Below are 17,611 nucleotides of genomic sequence, written 5' to 3'. Positions count from 1 at the left end.
GGAAAACCGGAGCTTGAACTATACGGACCTTTGTTGGCAAGGTGATGTCTCTGCTTTTTAAGATGCTGAATTTAATATTAATATTAATAATAATAATAATAATATAATAATAATAAATATAATATAAATATAATAATAATAATAATGCTGCTGTAGTGGCCTATCAGAACATCCTCCTTTTCTCAGACCCCCTGCTGCCCCCAGAGGACCCTCCCTGCCCGCTCGCAGCATCTCAGCCTCCGCCTCCCTGGCAGGGATGTCGCGCAGATCCGACGGGGAGGCAGAGACGCCGGGCGCCCCCTGGCGGGCAGAAAAGCTGCCGCACGCAGGAAACGGAGAGAGACGCGGGCCGAGCGCCCCTAGCGGCGAAGGACGGAACTCCGCGGCTGGCCGGCCCTCCCTCCTCCCTGCCTCCCTCCCTCCCTCTCCGGCGGAGTCACGTGGCGGCAGGAGGCGGTCTCGGCCGGGGACGTGGCAGAGCGTGCGGGCGCGGGGCGGGGGCCTGCGCGGCCAATCGGCGCCTGGGGGAGCCGCGCGAGGTCCCGCCTCCGCCCGCCCTGGCGCATGCGCGCCGGCCGCGGCTTCGGCGGGCCTCTCGGGCTGAGGCGGCGGCGGCGGCGGTTGGGCGCGATGGCGGCGGCGGTGCTGGGCCGCTGGGAGGTGGTGGGGAAGCCCGGCCGGAGGGGCGCCGCCGGAGGAGGAGGAGGAGGCCCCTCGGGGCGGAAGGCGCTGGCCGGTGAGTGCGAAGTCGAGCCTCCCTGGCCCGCGGCAGGCTACCCGGCCCCCAGTCCCGAAAGGCCTCCGAGGCCCAGGAGACCCCAAGGACGCCAGGCTCCAGCGCCGAGAAGGGAGGATACAGGGAAGCAGGCAGAGGGCCTTCTCGGTGGTGGCGCCCGGCCTGGGGAACTCCCTCCCACCAGATGTCAAAGAGATAAGCTGCCGTCTTCTCTTTAAAAGACACCTGAAGGCAGCCCTGTTGAGGGAAGCTTTTAATGTTTGATGGCCTACTGTATTTTAATATTCTGTTGTGGCTGGGGAAACACAGCCAGATGGGTGGGGTATAAATAATATATTATTATTATTATTATTGGTGCTGACCTTGAAAGCCCTAAATGGCCTCAGTCCTGTATACCTGAAGGAGCGTCTCCACCCCCATCATTCAGCCCAGACACTGAGGTCCAGCTCTGAGGGCCTTCCGGTGGTTCCCTCATTGCAAGAAGCAAAGCTACAGGGAAGCAGGCAGAGGGCCTTCTAGGTGGTGGCGCCCGCCCTGTGGAACGCCCTCCCTTCAGATGTCAAAGAGATAAATAGCTATCTTCTCTTTAAAAGAAGAAGAAGAAGAAGAAGAAGAGTTTGGATTTGATATCCCGCCTTTCACTCCCTTTAAGGGGTCTCAAAGCGGCTAACATTCTCCTTTCCCTTCCTGCCCCACAACAAACACTCTGTGAGGTGAGTGGGGCTGAGAGACTTCAGAGAAGTGTGACTGGCCCAAGGTCACCCAGCAGCTGCATCTGGAGGAGCGGGGAAGCGAACCTGGTTCCCCAGATTACGAGACTACCGCTCTTAACCACTACACCACACTGGCTCCTGAAGGCAGCCCTGTTGAAGGAAGTTTTAAATATTTGATGCTGTATTGTTTGTAACACTCGATTGGAAGCCGCCCAGAGTGGCTGGGGCAAGTCAGCCAGATGGGCAGGGTATAAATAATAAATTATTATTATTATAATACCCCAGGGTGGTGGTGGGGGGGCGGCGGCTGCGCATTCAGCCTGTGACGGCTCTCTCTGCTCTGGGCCCCCAGCTCCCTCGGCCGTGCCGGACAGCCTCCTGGAGCTGCGCCTGGACAAGGCGGCGGTGGCATCTGGACGGCGGCGGCAGCAGAGCAAAGATGAGGTTCCGCCTCCTCCGCCGGGGCAGCTGGCGTCCAGGAAAGCCCCAGCCACAGGCGGTAAGAGCAGTAAGAAGGCTCCGCCCGGCGGGGACCAGGCGCCCAAGCAGGGCCGCTTCCGCAGCCTGGAGGACGCGCTCAAGGCGGTGAGTGGCTGGCGGGAAGGGGGATCTGCGGGCGCTGCTGCTTGCCCGGGACGGCAGCTGCGGAGAAGCACAGAGAGGACACGGGGGACCGGAGGGGGGCAGGACAAGCTGCACCGGGTGGGCGAGAGGCCCCCAGCCCCCTTCCTTACCCTCTTCTCTGCCCATGGCGAGGTCTGCCTCGTCCAGGCATAGGCAAACTTGGCCCTCCAGATGTTTTGGGACTACAACTCCCATCATCCCTAGCTAGCAGGACCGGTGGTCAGGGATGATGGGAATTGTAGTCCCAAAACATCTGGAGGGCCGAGGTTGCCTATGCCTGGACTAGAGCGAGGCAGACGGAGATGCTCCCGCTCCATCCATCCGGGCTGGCGGGGCTGTCCTGCTCCAGGGCTCCTTCTCCAGCGGCGCCCACTCCATCCTTTTAAATACTGTGCAGTGTCTTGATTTGTCAGCTGCCCTGAGCTTCTTTTGATGAGGAGGCAGGGCATCATTTCTATAAAGTATCCAGAATTGCTATGCTGGCTGTGGGTTTGCCCCCTGAGGTGAATATTTCACCTAGCTAGAGAAAGGAACTTTAGAAGAAACCACAAGTTGTCAATACGTGCATAAAGGTCTCCTCCCCATCCCATGTATCTAGGACTGTTCTTTGAGCCATTTCCATGAAGGGACTGTGCCTTTCGCCAGCCTTTCCATTGATGCTGGTGTCTACCTCATGCACAGCCTTTAGCTTCAGAATAAATAGTAATAGTCTAAAAAGGCAACTCGTCTATTTTTTTTATTTTGGAGGAAGGAGTCCTAAACTTTGCCTTCCTTAATATATGAATTGGAAATGTGTTGCCTCCTTCCTGTGTCTTTTCCTAGAATTTGGAAGGTGAAGTACAGAAAATGCGTCTCTTGTTCGTGTAGACTAGGGACCAGCTTTAAGCTGCAGAAGAAAGGAAGGAAGGAAGGAAGCTGTGCTCTAGGGACTCACAGCCTCCCTCTCCCCCCCTTGCCTGGGGGAGGGGGCAAGCAGCTGACAGTCCTTCTGAACATTTAATGGGCTCTCCGCTTGGCGCATGGATGGGACGCTGGAGAAAGAGCCTTTGGCTGATCAGTCAAGGGACCAGCAGTGGAGCATTTCTCCTGCATGCTGAAAGTTTAATCCCCGACACCTCAAGCTAAAGGATCGGGTGCTCTGTGATGTCAAACGTCTTTCTCTGCCCAAGACCCTGGAGAGCGACTGCCAAAGAGGGTGGGCAGACAGGAGAAGACAGCTTCCTCTTTCCCTTGGGGGCTGATGGAGTTGAGGTGGGTCTCCTTGGCTGAGGGGCAGCCACTTCCGTTTGTGGAATAGGTTCACTTAGAGAGCGGTTCCAGAAACAGCCCAAATTTGCCCTGCTAAAGTGGGGAGGGGAGGGTCTTCCCTTTGCAGCAGCTCAGCTAACTCTTCCCCACCCCCAGCTTGATTTGTCAGAACTCCAGAAGGAGCTGGACAAAAGCTTGAGCATGTTCCCCGAGAATCCTTCTGTGTGGGTCAAAGACCTGGCTGGATATCTGAACTACAAGCTGCAAGCTCCAAAGAGCGACCCCACCCTCAGCCAGCACCCTCATGGTAAGTGTTGCCTTGGAAAGTGTGTGTGTCTGTTTGAGAGAGAGAGAGAGAGGCCATTTTGCACCTGTCCTGCTGTGGGCTTGGGTTGTGGCCTTGGCAGCTGCTTGCACAACATTCAGACTTTCTAGTTCAGTGATCACAGAAGGAGAAACATGAGTAAGCGCCTGTCAGCAAGATTTTGAATTCTGCAGTTAGAAAACCTCACGCTTGTAAATTGGGTGGGAAGTTGCCAGCATTTGAATGCTGCATGGATTTGTATGGTTTTGCTAGGAATCTTGTTCTTCAGAATTTGGAAAGTTGTTCTCGGTTTTTGGAGGACTGCAGAAACAAAAGTAATACCTGACATTTTTGTGCAGCTGTGACACCAGTGGCAGAGTTTTTGCAGCCAAGGAGAGGGTTGTATGGGTTGTAACCCCTGGAATTCTAAACCAGAGTCTCAATCCTTCATATATCTGAAAATACACTGGTGGTTTCTTTCTTACTCCTTGTAAAAGAAGATAAAATTCTCAGGGTTGCTGATGATGTCTCCTACACTCTGTCACACAGACTTTTTTGTGCCTCCTAGATGAGGAATGTGGGCTTGGCTGCCTGGTTTGGCCTGGGCAGGGAAAAGCCCGGGGGGAGAGAGGGGCGAGGTCTCCTCCCAGCCATTCCCTCTGAGCTTGTGCTTAAGAGAAGCAAGTCTCATAACCATGGCATGTTCAGTTTCTGCTTGGAATGCCTTTCTCGCCCTTTTCTGACTCAAGGGAGGGTGAAAAGCAGCTCCTCTCTTTCCTGCCAATATGCCAAGTAGCTGGAAGCCAAGCAGGGGGGTTATGGGCAGAGTCTGCTGCTTTGGCTTGGGAAGGGTGTCAGGTGCCACATGCTCCCGGCGTGGCTGCACAATGCGGCCTTTGTCTTCAGCGTTTCCCAGTGGCGTTGGGCAGCAGGGCAGAGGCCAGAAGACCCAAAGATGCTCTTCCCGACTCCACAGGGACGTGGATGCTGGGAGTTAATGAGAAGAGGCTGGCTTTGGCAGTTGGGCAGCACCATGGGCTGGGGCCTTGCAGACTTTGGTGGTCGCTTATTTCCTTTTCATTCTAAGAGCTCTTATACTCGTCTTCCTGATCAGAATGCATCTCTGCTCCAGAACCCAGGAGCCCTTGACAGACTCACCAATATTTGAATTGTGGTCGACTTTCGAGCTGTGGCAAGGTGGCTTCAGCATTGACCTCCCAAGAAGCAGCTGTGCCTGGTTTGGTTCTCGTAGGGCAGGCCAGTCACCTCTGCACATTTCTCTCCACATTATCCTTGTGGTGCCAAGGTAGAATTCTGAACTGGGTTTCCCCGAGAGTCTGCTCAAGCCGCAGTTTTGGACTGCTGTGCTGTTTAGGGATGTGCTTTACTCATGGGAAAGTTGTTGCCCCAGTGAGGGCTAACGAACGCCAGCCCTTCCTTCACACTGCCACCTTACTTTTGGCTGCAGACTATCCCTACTGCCTTGTGAACAAAGAGCTGAGGAGCACCATCAAGTCCTTGCTGTCGAAATCGGCGGGTGTCCTGGAACTTTTCTTTGACCACTGTATTTACACAATGTTGCAAGAGCTGGACAAGACTCCTGGTGAGTGTGCAGTGCAGCCCAGTAAACCAGCCGTTGGGTCAAAGGTTCTGCCACACATGCTCCCTTGAGGGCGGAAACTACAGTCATAGCTCTTGTTGCATTTGCTTCACGCTGCGGCTTTTCGGGTTGTGAACACAGCAAACACGGATTTCACCACACGCGCAGAAGTGTTCTGTGCACTTCGCACATGCGCAGAAGCGCTCTATCACACTCTGTGCTTGCACAGAAGCACTACTCTAGTTGCAGACTTTTCAGGTGCGAATGGCACCCCGGAACGGATCGTGTCCACAACGAGGTACCACTGTATTTGTATGCAGGGCCCTGGTGGGTGCTGCATGTACCTCAAGGCAGTTTATGTTCTGGAATTGGCACTAAAAGTGACCAGGGCTGCCCACTGAGGTTGTGAACAAACCTGATTTCACACACACCTAATTCTTAATGCTGTTATCCTAAAGGGTGCGGCAAGGAGGTGAAAAGCCTCTGGTGAAGCTGTGACTTTTGTGGTGAGGGATTGAAAGATGGGGAGCAGCAGGGCAGAGGCGTGTGGGGTGGAGACCTGAGGGGACCCCAAGAGAGAAAGAGTCCGGCTGTGATACCTACATTGTAGGGGGTTGGACTAGAAGACTTGAGGGGTCCCAGCCCTGCAGTTCCGTGGACCAGCAAGAGCAGCCAGGAGTTGGGGGAGAGGCAGCAAATTAAAGTCAGAGCAAGGGGAAAGGGAGGACAAGGGGTGGGATCAGTGAAGGAACGAGGGTTCGGCTACATTAGTGAACAAGCATGGTGCTGGCTGTGTTCTTATAGGGGACTTCAAGAGGGGATTGGGGCCACAGCAAGGACTATGGGCTCTAAAGCTTCTGCCACTCTATACTGTATTGAGTAAAGTGGGACACCAGGGGGACACGCCTACCCGGGTGGGCCTCTGTTCCTCTCCTCCTGCTCTGATCCCACCAGTGTGTGATGGAGTCTGCGGTGCGCAGGGGCTCTGGGCTCCAGGCTGAAACGCCCTACCTGAAGGACCCTCACAGTCTTCCTCACCTGGCTTGTCTTTCAGGGGACTCCCTGCATGGCTACAGGATCTGCATTCAGGCCATGCTGATGGACAGGCCTAAAGTTGCCACCATGAACTTGAGCAAGGTGGGTAGCTGCAGTTGCCCCATCCAACCTGGAGAGGCAGCCCTCTGTCCCTCTCCAAGGTTCCCAGAGTTCCTGGTATGTTTTACTGAGATAGGTAGCAAAAATGAAAGCTATCACCTGCGGAATAGGAAAGCATACTCTTGCCCTGCATGCGCATGAAACAGGGCCCCTCCCTCCCCTTCGATGTGCTGGGAGTCCCACCTTCAGTCCCTCACATCTCATATCCCAGAGAAGCCAGGAGCTGATGTTCTGTGCTAGAGGGCTCCAGCTGCTTGCGAGGGAGCATTGTCACTTTGGCCCCCTTTCCCCCTGGGCTCTGTGCCGAAAGTTGCGCTTTAATCCTGCAGTCTTTCCCTTTTCCACTTCAGTATCTTGAGCTGCTGAGCTCCCATCAAAGCCGTCCGGCCAAATGTCTCACGATCATGTGGGCCTTGGGTCAAGCTGGATTTACTGATCTTACAGAAGGACTTAAAGGTGAGGATGGCAGCAACCTTTTTTTAAAAAAAAATGTATATGATGATAAACACTTTGGAATATTTTTGGAGACTTAATAAAAATGATATGGGGGGAAAAGGGCTGATCAGGAGCTAGAAGCAGCTGCTCCAGCCCGTTGAACGGTGATGCTCTCTTCTCAGCCTGCTCCAGACCCTCTGGTGGTGTGGCTCAAGAGCATGTTGCATGGCCTGAAGGCACATGGAGCAGCTGCCTTTCTGAAGCTCAGCAGCCCTGAGCTCCATCCTCGAATGAAGGCAAGGGCAGGAATGTAATGCTGTTGCTCTCCCAACTCTTTTCTCCACAGTGTGGCTCGGCATTATGTTCCCTGTTCTGGGAATCAAATCTCTCTCCCCATACGCCATTGCCTACCTGGATCGGCTGCTGTTGTGAGTTGCCATGTCCTTGTTTGTTTGTTTGTTAGTTTGTTTATTCAGCAGGGTTCCAAGCCCCCCCCCCATGCTATTTGACATCTCTCTGAAGCCTCTGGAAGCTGTCATGGGGAGATTTGGAGCAAAGTGTCCTCAATATGCAGATAACACTCAGCTCTCTCTCTCTCGGTTCCATCAGAATCAGGAGAGGCAGTTAAAGAGTCAGAGCAGTGCTTGGAGGTTCAGATGGGTTGGGTGTGGGCCAGTAAACTGCTGCTGGATCCCAAAGCTGTGCTGCATGCCCTGGGTTCTCATGTCCGGGAGGCGGCCTCTGGAAGGAGCAGCTCCTGGGTTCAACAGCAAGAGGAAGTCAGCCAGGGATGGTGGGCACGGACAGGGCAGGTTTGGTTTTCCTGCAGTATAGCCCTCCGAGAGAGGCCTGTGGAGGCCCTTGTTCCAGCATGGGGAGCGGAGGCGGAGTTTGTAAGAAAGAGGGAGTGGCTTTCCCCAGCTGACAGGCATTGCTTTTTCCTTGGCAGGATGCATCCCAACTTGACCAAAGGCTTTGGCATGATAGGACCCAAAGACTTCTTCCCTCTCATGGACTTTGCCTTCATGCCCAACAACTCTCTATCCCCCAGGTATGACACCTAAAGGGAGACCGGCTCACAGTGCATGGATGGGAAGAGTTAGAGCCCTGCCCCATTACTGGGGAGACTGGGGGGGGGGGGTGTTGTGCCTACTTTGGAGTGTCTCTGCACCGAAACACTGCGGTGGAGCCCCCCCCCCCCAGCAGAAGGGCATCTCCTTCCTTCCTTCCTGGGCATTTATTTATTTTGACTTGAAATTGTTCTTCAGTTGCTTTGAGATGTTTCCTAGGAAGCAATTAATACATGAAGTAAATAACAGGGAGATACAGAAAAGTCTTTCTGCAGGCTGCCTCACATCTGAGCAAGTTTCCTTTCCTAACCTAAACCCTTGGTAGTTTAGGCAGCATTTTAAAAACCCTGCTGTTAGCATAGAATTCAACTGGTGTTACGGTTAGAGTTCAATTTTGAGATTTTAATAGCTTTCAAATTGACGCTTCTAGTTTACACAACGGGTTACTGAACTGGCTCAAGCCAAATTAAAAATAAAATGTTGAACTCAGGCCCCCAACAGTAACTGTACAAGCTGTGCATTTCTTCCAGAGGATGCAGATGTATTCACTTTATAGTTTAGGGCAGTATTAACAGATACAACTATTTATATAAAATTCAGGCAGAACTGTGTGTGCGCATGTAAAAATACAGCAGTTCATATGCAGCAAACGTTCTTTCTCCCCAGCCTGCAGGAGCAGCTGCGCCAGTTGTATCCCCGCCTGAAAGTCCTGGCCTTTGGGGCTAAGCCTGAGACCACCCTGCACACCTACTTCCCTTCCTTCCTCTCCAGAGCCCTGCCCAGCTGCCCCCTTGATATGCAGAAAGAGGTGAGGAGGGGGGAGGGGGGAGCTTCCTCAAGCATCTAGTGGGGCTGCCACATTTAGACAACAACTGAGCTAGACTGAGGAGTTTAAAACCTCTGGATGAAAAGGTTCCCCCAGTTTGTTGAGTCAGAGGGTCTGTTTTGTGTCTTAATTTCCCCCAGTGCCAAACCCATGGGCGGCAGTTCTTCTGATAAGCTGGGCGTCTCTCTCTGAAATAGGAGGGGATGTCTGCTGGGCCCTCCTTGGGAGGCTCAGCCCCAGGGTTTTCCTGGCTCTTCTCTCTTCCAGTTCCCTTTCTTTCCCCCTTGCTTGGCTGCCAAAGTGTGGGTTGGAATCCAGGCAGACTGGAAAGGTGCAAGACCCTCCCTCAGCCCCCGAGAGACTGGAATGCAAGCAAACTAGTTTTGTTTGTAGCTAATGTGGCAACCTTGAATTTCCCATCTCTTCTGGAGAAATTAAATTTCCTATTAATGATCTAAAAACAAGGAAAACATGTTTTAGCTTGGGAACCATGGCTACTGTTTAGGTGCAAATTTTTGCAGATATAATTGATTGGCATCCATGTGGTTGACTACAGCTGCTTTTAACAGGGCCACAGTATCATTGAATCAGAGCCGAGGGCAGTTCAAGGCAGGTGCATTGCCGACTCTGGCTGTGTCTTGGGCAGACAGAGGTGCCAGGGATGGAAGCTGGAGCATTTTGTGTGCTATGCAGGTGCGAGCGATGAATGGCTCCCTCCCTCTCCCTCTGCTGCAGAGACAGGGGTGCAGCAGCCAAATGATGCTTTCAGGTAGACACAGACACACACACACACACACACACACACACACTCTGTGGCACCCAACCCCACTGCTTTGAATTATAGCCTCCTTTCTCTCTGGAACCATTAGATGGGGAGGAACCTCTTTGGGCCTCCTAATGCAGCACTGAGAGCCAGAATAGGAAGGAGAGCTCACCCCAAAGGCAGTTCCAGAAAGGGGGGAGGCTGTAGAGAAGGCACCCTTTCCTGACCCCAACTGGGATATAAGTGGGGCACCAGGAATCCGTCGCGCTATCTTGAAGTCTCCAGTCCTGTGGCTGCTGCTGCTGCTGTTTGGCCATTAGACTCCTGGGACCAATTCTGCTTTCGTCCTGTGCAGCTGCTCAACTGCCTGGCCGAAGGCCTCCTCCTGGATCCCCTCAGCTTCAATGTCTGGAGGCAGCTGTACATCAAACATCTCCCACAGTCAAGGTGAGACTCAGCAGGGATGCTTCCCCACAGCATGCCCTGCTTGACGGTTTGGAAACCTGCAGGATACCAGTCCTGCTTACAATTGTGGTGGTTGAACGTCTGCTTGAACATTTTGGGAAGGCTGTGCTTTGAGCCCTCGTGGTTGCTGAAACGACACAAAGTCCGCCTGGGAGCGGAGGAGCCTCCCCTGTTTCGCAGGGAGAGCAGTGGGGTGTCTCTCTTTGGGAAGGTGCATGCAACAGTGAGCCAGTGTGGTGTAGTGGTTAAGAGCAGTAGACTCGTAATCTGGGGAACCGGGTTCGCGTCTCCGCTCCTCCACATGCAGCTGCTGGTTGACCTTGAGCTAGTCACATTCCTCTGAAGTCTCTCAGCCCCACTCACCTCACAGAGTGTTTGTTGTGGGGGAGGAAGGGAAAGGAGAATGTGAGCCGCTTTGAGACTCCTTTGGGTAGTGAAAAAGTGGGATATCAAATCCAAACTCAAAAAACAGGCCAGGCTCTGCAGAAATCCTCGAGCTGATGCCTTTGCTTTGTTTTCCCAGCCTGCTCCTGAATCACTTTGTGCAGACCTGGGACAGCACTTCCAAAAAGGTTTGTGGCTCCTGTTCTTTGGACTGCCTCTTGCTTGAAGCAGTATTGTGCGCTAGGGACAGACAACACGGATGAATTAATGGCCTCCCTGCCTGTCTGGTCCAGGCCAAAGCAGGCCAGTGCTAGGTAGCAGTCCATCCCTAAAGGCTGCTCCATTGCTAAGGTTCAGTCGTTCCAGCTCATCACAGCTTGTGCTTCCTGCTAGTTCTGTCTGCTTCTGAGGCTTGCTGTCACCCATGAGCTGCATGGACAGGGTGAGTTTGAACTCTGAAAGGGGTCCTGCTGCTGCCCACATTCTCCATAGTTTGCATCGGGTTCAGAGCAGGGCCTGGGAGGTGCCCATCTGGCTGGAGTGGGGCTCAAGCAGGGCGGGTTTCATTTAAATCAAATCAGTTTAAATCACTAGTCAGTAAGACTTGATTTAAATCGTTTTTTTACTGAAAGACTCCTACTTGCTGGTATAATCTTAACATTTACAACCAGATGGAGGTTTCATTTTTGGAATAATAAATTTTCAGAGTAGTTTTTACAATTCAGCAAAAATTACCGATTTGGTTATACTATTAGAAATACATAGACAGATAATTATGAAATTATTGTGAGGTTTAATAAGTTAACTGTTTATATTTGGACAACGTTTCTGCTGCACTTTATTGGAAGGTGAAAAGCAATCATTCCCTTAATAACAACTTAAACAATTTAGTTAACTAAAACAATAACATTATAGCCTATGTATCCATGTTTGTTAACTGATGTGGTTAAACAATTTTTTAAAAAAACTTAGACTGAGTTTTAGCACACATGAAAAACTTAAAACAAATCATTTGAATAGCCTTTGGACTAAAATGAAACTTAAATAGAAAACTATCTTTAAAAATATTTTTCCTCCAAAAGCATTTTATTTTAAAAATCTGATTTAAATAAAAAAATACGCTTTTACAAAATCATTGATTTTTATCCACCCTGGGCTCAAGGGTGGGGTGCACAGAGGCAAGGCCCCTGACGGGTGAGGGTAGTGGGGAGGGCAGAGTCTGGTCCTTCAGCCCCCACCCCCATTCCTGCTGCTTCTGTGGGGTTGCAACCATCCTGGTGTGGTCCAAGGCTCACCTGTGGCTTTGTGACGGTGTTTGTGGGCCGTTTCTCTTCCAGGTGCGGAAATCTTTACAGGAAACAGTTCATTCGTTCAAAGTCACAAACGAGGAACTGACCATGAAAGGACCAAACAGTGAACAGGATGTTGCAGCTTGCAGAGCTGCCTGCAAGGTATTGTTATTTTTTATTCAATTTGTATACCTCCCTTCATCTGTAGATCTTAGAGCAGTTCACAACATAGTATAAAATCACAAAATACACAATAAAAACAGGAACAAAAACCCCAAATCCCCCCCCACAACACATTTCAAAGGTGTCGGGTGTCAGTCAGCCAAAGGCCTGGATAAAAAGGAATGTTTTTGCCTGGTGTATAATGAAGGCACCAGCTGAACGTCCCTGGGGGAGAGCATGCCACTAAAGGGAAGCCACTGCAGAAAAGGCCCCGTTCTCGTGTTGGTGCCCTCTGGACTTTCCTTGAAGAAATTACACAAAGAAGGGCCTCACAGGGTGATCTCAGGGTCTGGCTTGGTTCATATGGAGAGAGGCGGTCCTTGAGGTATTGCTGTCCTGAGCCAAGACTTTGGCCACCTCATGAGAAGAGAAGACTCCCTGGAAAAGACCCTGATGTTGGGAAAGATGGAGGGCACAAGGAGAAGGGGACGACAGAGGACGAGATGGTGGGACAGTGTTCTCGAAGCTGCCAGCATGAGTTTTACCAAACTGTGGGAGGCAGTGGAAGAGAGGAGGGCCTGGCATGCTCTGGCCCAGGGGGTCACGAAGAGTCGGACACGACTAAACAACAACAACATCAAAACCAGCACTTTGAATTGGGAGCCAGTGCAGTCGGACCTGGATCAATGTAATATGCTCAAACCGTCTTGCCCCGGTGAGCAACCAGGCTGTCCAGTTCTGAACTAGCTGAAGTTTCTGAACTGTCTTCAGAGGCAGCCCAACGTGTAACGCATTGCAGTAATCTAACGTAGAGGTTGCCGGGGGATAGACAACAGAAGTTAGGCTGTCCCTGTCCCGATGGGGGCACAGCTGGGCCACCGATGGAAGGCACTCTGGACCACTGAAGCCTCAAGCGACAGCAAAGGATCCAGAATAATCTCCATCCTTGGTTGACCCGGTGAGCTAGCCATCTCCCTCCCGGAGATTCTCTTACCTGTTTCCTCTCTTTGTGTTTCCCCTTCAGAACCTGATGCTGAAGATGAAAGCCAGTGGCTTTCCTTGGGCTCGGCTGCTACTGGTCGCCTTGGTATTCACTGCGGGGTTCCTAATGCATGACATCAGGACTCATGGCTCCTTTGAAGGTGAGGCCCTGCCCCTGGAGGAAAGGGAGGTGTTGCGTTCCAAAGACAAGGAAGGATTGGACCGTGATTACACACGAGAAATACACACGAGGCTTGGCCAGCAAGACTCTGGGAGGCAGTGCGAATAATCCTCTGTCACCCCCTGGCCCAGGTCCCTTTATCAACAAAAGAACTTTTTAAACAGTGTTTGTAAGAACCAATCAGCTGTCCTCTGAGCATTTCAAAAACATCCCCACGTGGGACAAAGTCAGATCAGAGAAATCCTTGTAACTACAAAGAAACTATTTCCTACTTGAGCATGCATACATAGTTCAGAGTAAATAAAATAGGAAACAAGGAGGAATGCTTTGAGGAAACCCCAGAGGTCATAAACAGGAGAGGCAGAATGGCAGTATTTACCATCTCCTTGTGAACTCTCTTTCTGGCCCTTAAGATTAACAAACTACATCAAAGTTACATCAAAGCTACCTTCTATCTTTATGGCTCAGGAGGCCTGGTGAAGCAACCAGTCTGTGTTTAGAATGCTTATACGTGCCTGTCAGGCAGAGAAAAGGAACAGTAGAGAAAGTGGGCAGAAATCTAGAGGCTTATGGGATTTAATCAGAAATTATTGTCAATGAATCAAGCCCAGTCAAAGCCATGCTTTCATCGCTGACACAATGGCGTGCTCCATTTTTCATAATTCCTCATAGCAATCCCACCTGACCCCCACAGGAGGCACGTGGGAGGGGGCTGCCCCAAAGAGGCCCCCCCCCGCTGCGTCAGCAGCCCACTCAGGGGAGCATGTTGTGTTTTCCAGCTTCTGCATCGGCTCAGGTGCTCCGCTCTTCCGGCATCCTCTCGGCATCCCAGCAAGCCTGGAGCAGAGTTTCCCACTTCTCTGTGGAAGGGTACAGGTCAGTGGCTTGCGCTGGCACTCCGTCGGCAGGGAGGCCCCCTCCTTTCAAGGGGGACCAGCACAGAAGAGCGCTCTCCCTCTGGGCGGCCCTTGGGAGGGAGCCTGTTGCCAGGGTCTCACCCTGCTGCTGCCCCTTGTTCCTTGCAGCTGGCTGGAAGCAAACATGCCTCTCTACTACTCTCGCGTGGCCACCGTGCTGGGACCCAACCTGGAGCTGGTGTGGGCAAAGACAAACGAAACAGCTGCCTACATCTCTGGGAAGTGCTCTGCTCAGCTCACCTGGCTCAGTGACAACCTCCCCAGGTTCATCGAATGGGTAAGGGTGGAGCCCCCCCCCCCCCCCGTTTTCTTGCTGGAGGCAGGGAAGGTGAGATGTGTTGGGATGTCAGAGGAGAGAGGTGGGCATCAGCGGAGAAGGTTGTTGAAGGTGGCGGTGAGATGCAGGCCCTGATGGTGGACTTCCCAAAAGAGGCATCTGGTGGGCCACTGTGAGAACAGGAAGCTGGACTAGATGCCCCACCCCCACCCCTGACCACTGCCTCCTCTTAAGGGGGTCAGCGGCAGACCAGGCAAGGCAGAGTTCTGTGCAGAGAATGTGCCAGGCAGATGGTTACAGAGGCACAGTTTTTGTTTTGGGCTGGTTTTAACCTCTCTAGGCCATCAACCATTTATCTGCTAAACTGGAGAGTGGGAAAGCCAGTTCACTGGCAAGCACCCTCTGCATCGGCCCATTCACCTGGGTCAACATGTGGGCAGTGCCGCTGAGGAAGTACAGCTGCAGAGGTATCCGCCACTCCATTGAGTAGCAAGAATGGGCAGAAGCTGTGAGGAGGAGGTGGCAGTGGCAGCTGAAGGCCCTTGGCAGAGAAGCCAAATATTGCTCCCAGTATTTTCAGAGTCTGCCTGCCTGCCTCTTTCCCACCCCATCCCTGGGTTCTAATTTCCTGTAAGTTTTTTAAGGGGACCTGGACCTGTGCTTACAGTTCCCCATCAGCTGGTGGCCACCCTGTTCTCTTAGACCACAGTTCCTTTTGATTCATATGCCAGTCAGTAACTGAGGAACAGGGATCTGGGCCCTGCCCACCCTCTAGCTAGGAGTGTTCCAGTTTCTAGGGTGTGTCTGGCCAGCCACAGATTCTCTGCCCAGCAAGGGCAGGGCTGGCACTTGAGCCTGGCTGAGCCGCCTCGTCTTCCCTGCCAGCTCCAGACCCGGGTTCCAGATTCCGTGCTGCACGGGGCGGAATACCTCAAGGAGCTGCTGCTCTTCCTCATGCGGAACTACTTCCTGCCTGCGGTGGACTACGTTGCTGGGTTGCTGGAGGGGGCCTGGAAACTCTGGGTGGCTTCCTGCAAGTGAGTATGGTCCGCGCACAGCATCCTTGGTGCCACACAAAGCAGACAGCAGGGGCCGCTTGACTGCGGAAGAGAAGTAGGAATAGAAGAACACAGAATGGGGAGGGGGAGCCCACTTCAGGTTCCCGGGTTGGGGGGGGGCATCCAAACTGCTTGGAGACAAAACAAGGCATGTCCCAAAGTAATCCAGGAGGCCTCGAAGCATGCATGCTCACCCTCTGCTCTCTCCTCCAGTGGCGAAGGGTCCTGGGAGTGCTTGCGGAAACATGTGACCAGCCTCAGCCATTCCTCTTGGACGTACCTGCAAGACACCACCGTGGCCATCAGAGACTGGGCTCTGGCCATCGTCTCCGGGCACTAGGCGAGGCCCAGGGCTCAGGAGCTGGGCGTGAGGTCTGGGTCACTGCAATCCCATTGCTGCTGGCAGCAGGATGTGCCAACTCACTGTTCCGCGGGCAGACCACAAAGCGAGGGGCAGCCTCCACCTCTGACTTGCCGCTGAAGCCCAGGTCCGCCCAGCAGGCCGGAAGCCTCCCAGCTCCCCACCCACTGTGCACTCGTTCTTTGTCTCCACTCCAGCCTTGCCGAAAAAGCCAGTTGTCTGCTGTCCGTTTGATGGACTGCACCGGGCGGGAGGCAGCAGTGCACACCCAGGTAGCGGCCCCTCCACCCATCAGTGGGCAAGCACTTTCTGTATCCTACGTTCAGTGCTGTTACCCCAAATAAATAGGTTGCTGGGGCAGTGACCCCCTTCCCTATCTCTCTGTGCATGGAGCGCCTGCTGCTGCCGCTGCTGCCCTCAGCCTTTTCTCTGCGGCTCCTCCAACTGCCCCTGGCAGCTCAAGCCAGTCTCAAGGGCTGGTGCCTGCCTGGGACCCTGCCTTGCCAGTCTCCCACCCATCGCCCTGTGGCCTGAGCAGAGGCTCTGTGGGCATTTCCCCGAGCCGTTAAGCTGCCCCCTTCTCTCAGGTGACTGTGAGTCTTCGCCTTCCCCCAAAGAGCTGCCTTTGCCTTATCGTGGACACAGGAGGGGAGAGCTCACATTATGCAGCAGGGAGCGCTCATGACTGCAGGGCCCAGAGAGTAGGAACAGGGCGGAGGGGAGAGAGGGCTGGTCAGCTAGGCTGCTAGATCCCTCTCAAGGAAGGGCTGCCACTCCTCTTGCAAGTTCCATAAAGAAGAAGTGTGCCAACTCCTGGCTTGAAGGAAAACTAGCTTAGTTGGGGCCCGTCTTTCGCCTTCTGTAATGCCCACTCCTTGGTCTCTTCCCAGGGCCTGTGTGTGGCCTTGAAGTCTGTGTTGTGACCCTGTTCCCAGCATGCCCTGAATACCTTGAGTTGCCCTCCTCTCTCCCAGCCAGGCATAAGGATGAGCCCTTCTTTGGGAGGGCACAGTGGGAAATAGTGGGTGAGAAGCAGCAGCTCCTGCTCACCAGGTGCTGCGTCAGTTGCCAGACCCATGTGGGGACTTTGGGGTTGCTTTGCCCCAATTACATTTCTCTCCTGCAGCCAGACTTCCAGAGGTGATGGGACCCTGTCATGACAATGGTGTGCGGCTTTTGTCATGTGCAATAAAGGAAATGTCTTTGGTTACATGCTGTGCTTTGATTATTTCTCTTTGCTGTGAGACCTTTTTTGCTGAGGTTGGCCCCAATTCTTTATTTTAAAACATATTAATAAGTTGCTTTTTAGGGCAAAGCCTAGTATTGGGAGGAAAAATGACCGAGCATCATGGCCAGTGGTTGGGCAGTGGGAGATCCAGTCTAATGACTGGCGGGGATTGGGGGTTCTCCCCCACACTCCTGTTTCATGTCCCTGTGGAATTGGGTCTGTAGAGAAGCAGGAAGAAAACCATGCAGTCTGAAAACAAGCTGCCTCCCTCATTATCTATCCCATGCTGATGACGCAGAAGCAAGAGAAGGGAAGCAGATGTTTGATAGCCTTTTCCTCTAAATTCACGCCAAGATGTACAGAGCCCTTTCTCTCTCATCTCTCCATCCATGGCTTCATTCCACTCCTCCAACATTACAGCTCCATCAATTGATTGTTTCATTCCTCTAAACACCTGTGTGAAGGGCTTTTCTGTTTCACTATCTGTTGCCTCCAACTCTTTAGCATTTCATCCTCCTCCTGGCATTCCTTCACCCATATTGTCCTAAGTTTCTTTGTCCTGTTTAACTCCTTTCCATTTCATCTTTCTCTGGTCCACTTTTGTTCAAATCTCTGCTCTAAACTCTTTTGATTTGCTCATCAAACAATTGCTGAAGAATGCCAACAGTCAATGGAATGTCCGATGGTGAATTTGCCATACTGAATATTCCTGGTCTTATTAACAATTCAGTCTGCACCTTAATAACTTTACAGCTTTATCTTTTATCAAACCACATTCCTTTTCTACAGAGGAAATGTGACGTAGAAAAATTATGTTCAGTTCAACAAAGGCAA

The 17,611-nt window shown here is 52.4% G+C and overlaps 1 protein-coding gene across 1 annotated transcript; it reads left to right on the top strand.

The window, feature by feature from the left end:
- The first annotated feature begins 592 nt into the window (after positions 1–592).
- Positions 593–16,759, top strand: TMEM214 (transmembrane protein 214). The gene is made up of 17 exons (XM_079968663.1): positions 593–736; positions 1,802–2,034; positions 3,478–3,628; positions 5,094–5,228; positions 6,280–6,362; positions 6,731–6,836; positions 7,162–7,243; positions 7,765–7,866; positions 8,552–8,693; positions 9,830–9,921; positions 10,463–10,511; positions 11,661–11,774; positions 12,799–12,916; positions 13,716–13,812; positions 13,962–14,130; positions 15,016–15,167; positions 15,402–16,759. The coding sequence occupies exons 1-17, from the start codon at positions 631–633 to the stop codon at positions 15,526–15,528; spliced, it is 2,058 nt and encodes a 685-aa protein (XP_079824789.1). The 5' UTR covers positions 593–630; the 3' UTR covers positions 15,529–16,759.
- The last annotated feature ends 852 nt before the right edge of the window (positions 16,760–17,611 follow it).

This window comes from Podarcis cretensis (assembly GCF_951804945.1).
Source record: "Podarcis cretensis genome assembly, chromosome: 3".
In the NCBI taxonomy this organism is placed as follows: Eukaryota; Metazoa; Chordata; class Lepidosauria; order Squamata; family Lacertidae; genus Podarcis; species Podarcis cretensis.
This window is presented reverse-complemented; position numbering and strand designations above follow the sequence as displayed.